This window comes from Olea europaea, unplaced genomic scaffold, assembly GCF_002742605.1.
Source record: "Olea europaea var. sylvestris unplaced genomic scaffold, O_europaea_v1 scaffold5645, whole genome shotgun sequence".
Taxonomy (NCBI): Eukaryota; Viridiplantae; Streptophyta; class Magnoliopsida; order Lamiales; family Oleaceae; genus Olea; species Olea europaea.
Window position 1 is genome coordinate 1 of NW_019263980.1, and position 2,711 is coordinate 2,711.

At 35.3% G+C, this 2,711-nt stretch overlaps 1 protein-coding gene across 1 annotated transcript; it reads right to left on the bottom strand.

Annotated features, from left to right (window-relative positions):
* Positions 1-10: 10 nt before the first annotated feature.
* On the bottom strand, positions 11-2,122 carry LOC111389128 (rac-like GTP-binding protein 5). The gene is made up of 7 exons (XM_023013999.1): positions 2,048-2,122; positions 1,781-1,915; positions 1,270-1,366; positions 1,078-1,187; positions 882-945; positions 311-375; positions 11-191 (listed from the first exon to the last, which is right to left on the bottom strand). Exons 1-7 carry the CDS (start codon positions 2,120-2,122, stop codon positions 111-113), a joined length of 627 nt encoding a protein of 208 aa, XP_022869767.1. The 3' UTR covers positions 11-110.
* Positions 2,123-2,711: the final 589 nt, after the last annotated feature.

Sequence of the window (2,711 nt, forward strand, 5' to 3'; positions counted from 1 at the left end):
CAACTTTTATCAAAATCTGCTAAATTTTCTATTAAAAACTGTCAAACAACCCGTAAAAGATATGTCGAAAAAGAAGAAACTTCCCAATTTAGACCGAAAGAAATGTTCCATTAAACCAAATTAACCTGCTGTGTTTTTGCACTGCATTCAATATAGGCAGCAGCTCCAATCAACTTCCTAAGCTCCTCACCCTTCAAGCAAAATAAGAGAAATGAGTTGCCTAGAGGGCGTGAAACTTAAAATCAAAACCCGGGCAAGGGCAAACTTGTCATATTAAGATTAAAGACAATTAATAAGATGTAGCCTATACCTGAGCAGTTGTGATTGGCACAGCTCCAGGGTGGTCGAAAAAGAACTGTTTATCATCCCGAAGGTCTACATGGAAGCGAAGCCACAGTTAGTTAAATGCACTGGACCCGAAAAACCTCACACAAATGAGGATGACGGGGAATGGAGGAAAAAGAAAAGGAAATAATGAGCAAAAAATTATAATAATACTTCCAAAGCTAGGGACAACCTATCCAGACAATTTGTGCAATATATAGCAACTGAGGAAAAAATTGAACGTAATTATAAGGTCTGTATTTCTACATTAAAGATGCCAGATTATAAGGAGAACTATAGCAAATTTTATAAAATAAATAGCAAGTTCACATGATGTTCAAGGTGACGAAATTCCATAAAAGAAAAGAATAATTGGACAAAGTCGTGAAGATACTTACTACTTAGTACCTAATGCACTTACAACTCCAAGAAGGAAAACTAAGAACTATTTCTAGTTGTTTGCATATTTTAGATTACCACTATTTCTCATATAAAAGAACAGAGCAGCAAATTATTATAACAGCATAACAAGAGAATGGGAAGGAGGAAATCCTGACCAAGCTTTGTTCCAACAAGAATTACTGGAACTCCAGGTGCGTAATGCCTCAATTCAGGAATCCACTGAACATCAAAAGATAAACGTACCAAAAAAACATAAGCATTATGCTATCTGAGCCTTTTCTCTTCTTGTTGCAGAGGAGCGGAACGCACGAAACAGCAATATTCATACGAAAGTGGTAAAGCCACTCTTACCTTTTTGGAGATGTTCTCATAGCTGGCCTTGCTAATGAGAGAAAACGCAAGAATAAAGACATCAGCCCCACGATAGCTCAAGGGTCTTAATCTATTATAATCCTCCTGACCTGCTCAACAAGACAAGTGCCTAAGCTACTGTACAATGGTGTAAAGATGAATAAGAAAACATGTCAACTAAAAACAACTTACCTGCAGTATCCCATAGGCCTAGATTAACAGTGCTCCCGTCCACAATCACATTAGCACTAAAATTATCAAAAACGGTTGGCACATAATCCTGTTCATGTTACAGCAATTAGAATACTTCCACAATTAATGAATAAAACTCCAAGCACCTATTTTGTTAACCTTTTTTAATCAACAGGGTTAGAGGTAAAACAGTAATTTAGTTCTGGGCTTTATTGATTTACTTCTAAAATGCAAAATGCATATTCATAAAGCAACTTCAATTATTAACTCTTTGGTTACCAATTCAGACCCATGTTCGGCAGGAAACGTGTCCGTCCATTTGGAAATGAACAAAACTCTCCGACATATAATACATATCTCAAGAATTACAAGCCTCCTTTCTGTCATTTTTAGTTATAATGTGCGACATTTTGTGAAAAAGCATACTCTTATATTTTTTCCTATAGTGACCTCTACCTGGAACATCTTCAGAATTTCTTGTATTAGCTTACTGACTTCATGAACACTGTACCATGTGCCTGTATCTAGAGTCAAGCATTCTTTTTGCCATAATCTTGGCTCCTAAATTTGACAACCAAGTCATGCACCTAGATCTATGCACATGCCTGAACCAAGTAATATACAGACCCTCATACTCACATAAAATCTGCAATAAACAGTCTTCCTTCCCGATAAGAACCCAGTCTCATCCCGGCATAACCAAAAGAAAGGTTAACCAGGGATACAAATGTTCCTAAAGTAAAGGAAAAGAAGATAACATCCACCTTAAACAAGGCACCTTTGGAATCCTCAAGGACTCGAATACAGAAGTATGAAGACAGCAAAATTTGTGAAAACACAACACTCCATGCATTTCTCAATTCTCAAGGACCCATTTGATAACTCTGAGTAGTTCCATGAAAACCCATTTGAAAATTTATCAAAGGTCTATTTTTGTTGATTGTGCCACTTGTTCTCACAATGCTTGCACAAATACATAAACAGAGCAAAAAAGTTAATAAATAACTTTTCTTATACATTTTTCAAATTTTAATAACAGAAAAAGTGCACACATGTTACAAAAATTGATTCTTCCAAACTTCATAACTGTTACCCGAAAGAAGTAAAAGGCGTCCTAAGAAGCATGAACACGGACACGAGCATCCGAGATGTTACGTGTCAGACACGTCAGCACACGATTTTACAAAAAAAGTTCCGACACAATACGTCACCAATACATTGATTAAAATGTTACTTTTAAAATTTTTTAGTTTATTTAATTTAATAGTCTAAAGTAATAAGTTTTTTAACACTTACTGCATCAAATTTAAAGGCATTTTTGAGATTTTTTCTTTCAATTTCTGTGTAATGCAATTGGAAAGAAAGGGGATTTGACTTCCTTTACAAATTTGATTTTTAATTGGGGGTAAAATGATAAATTATTGTAGTAAAAGTTTTGCTGC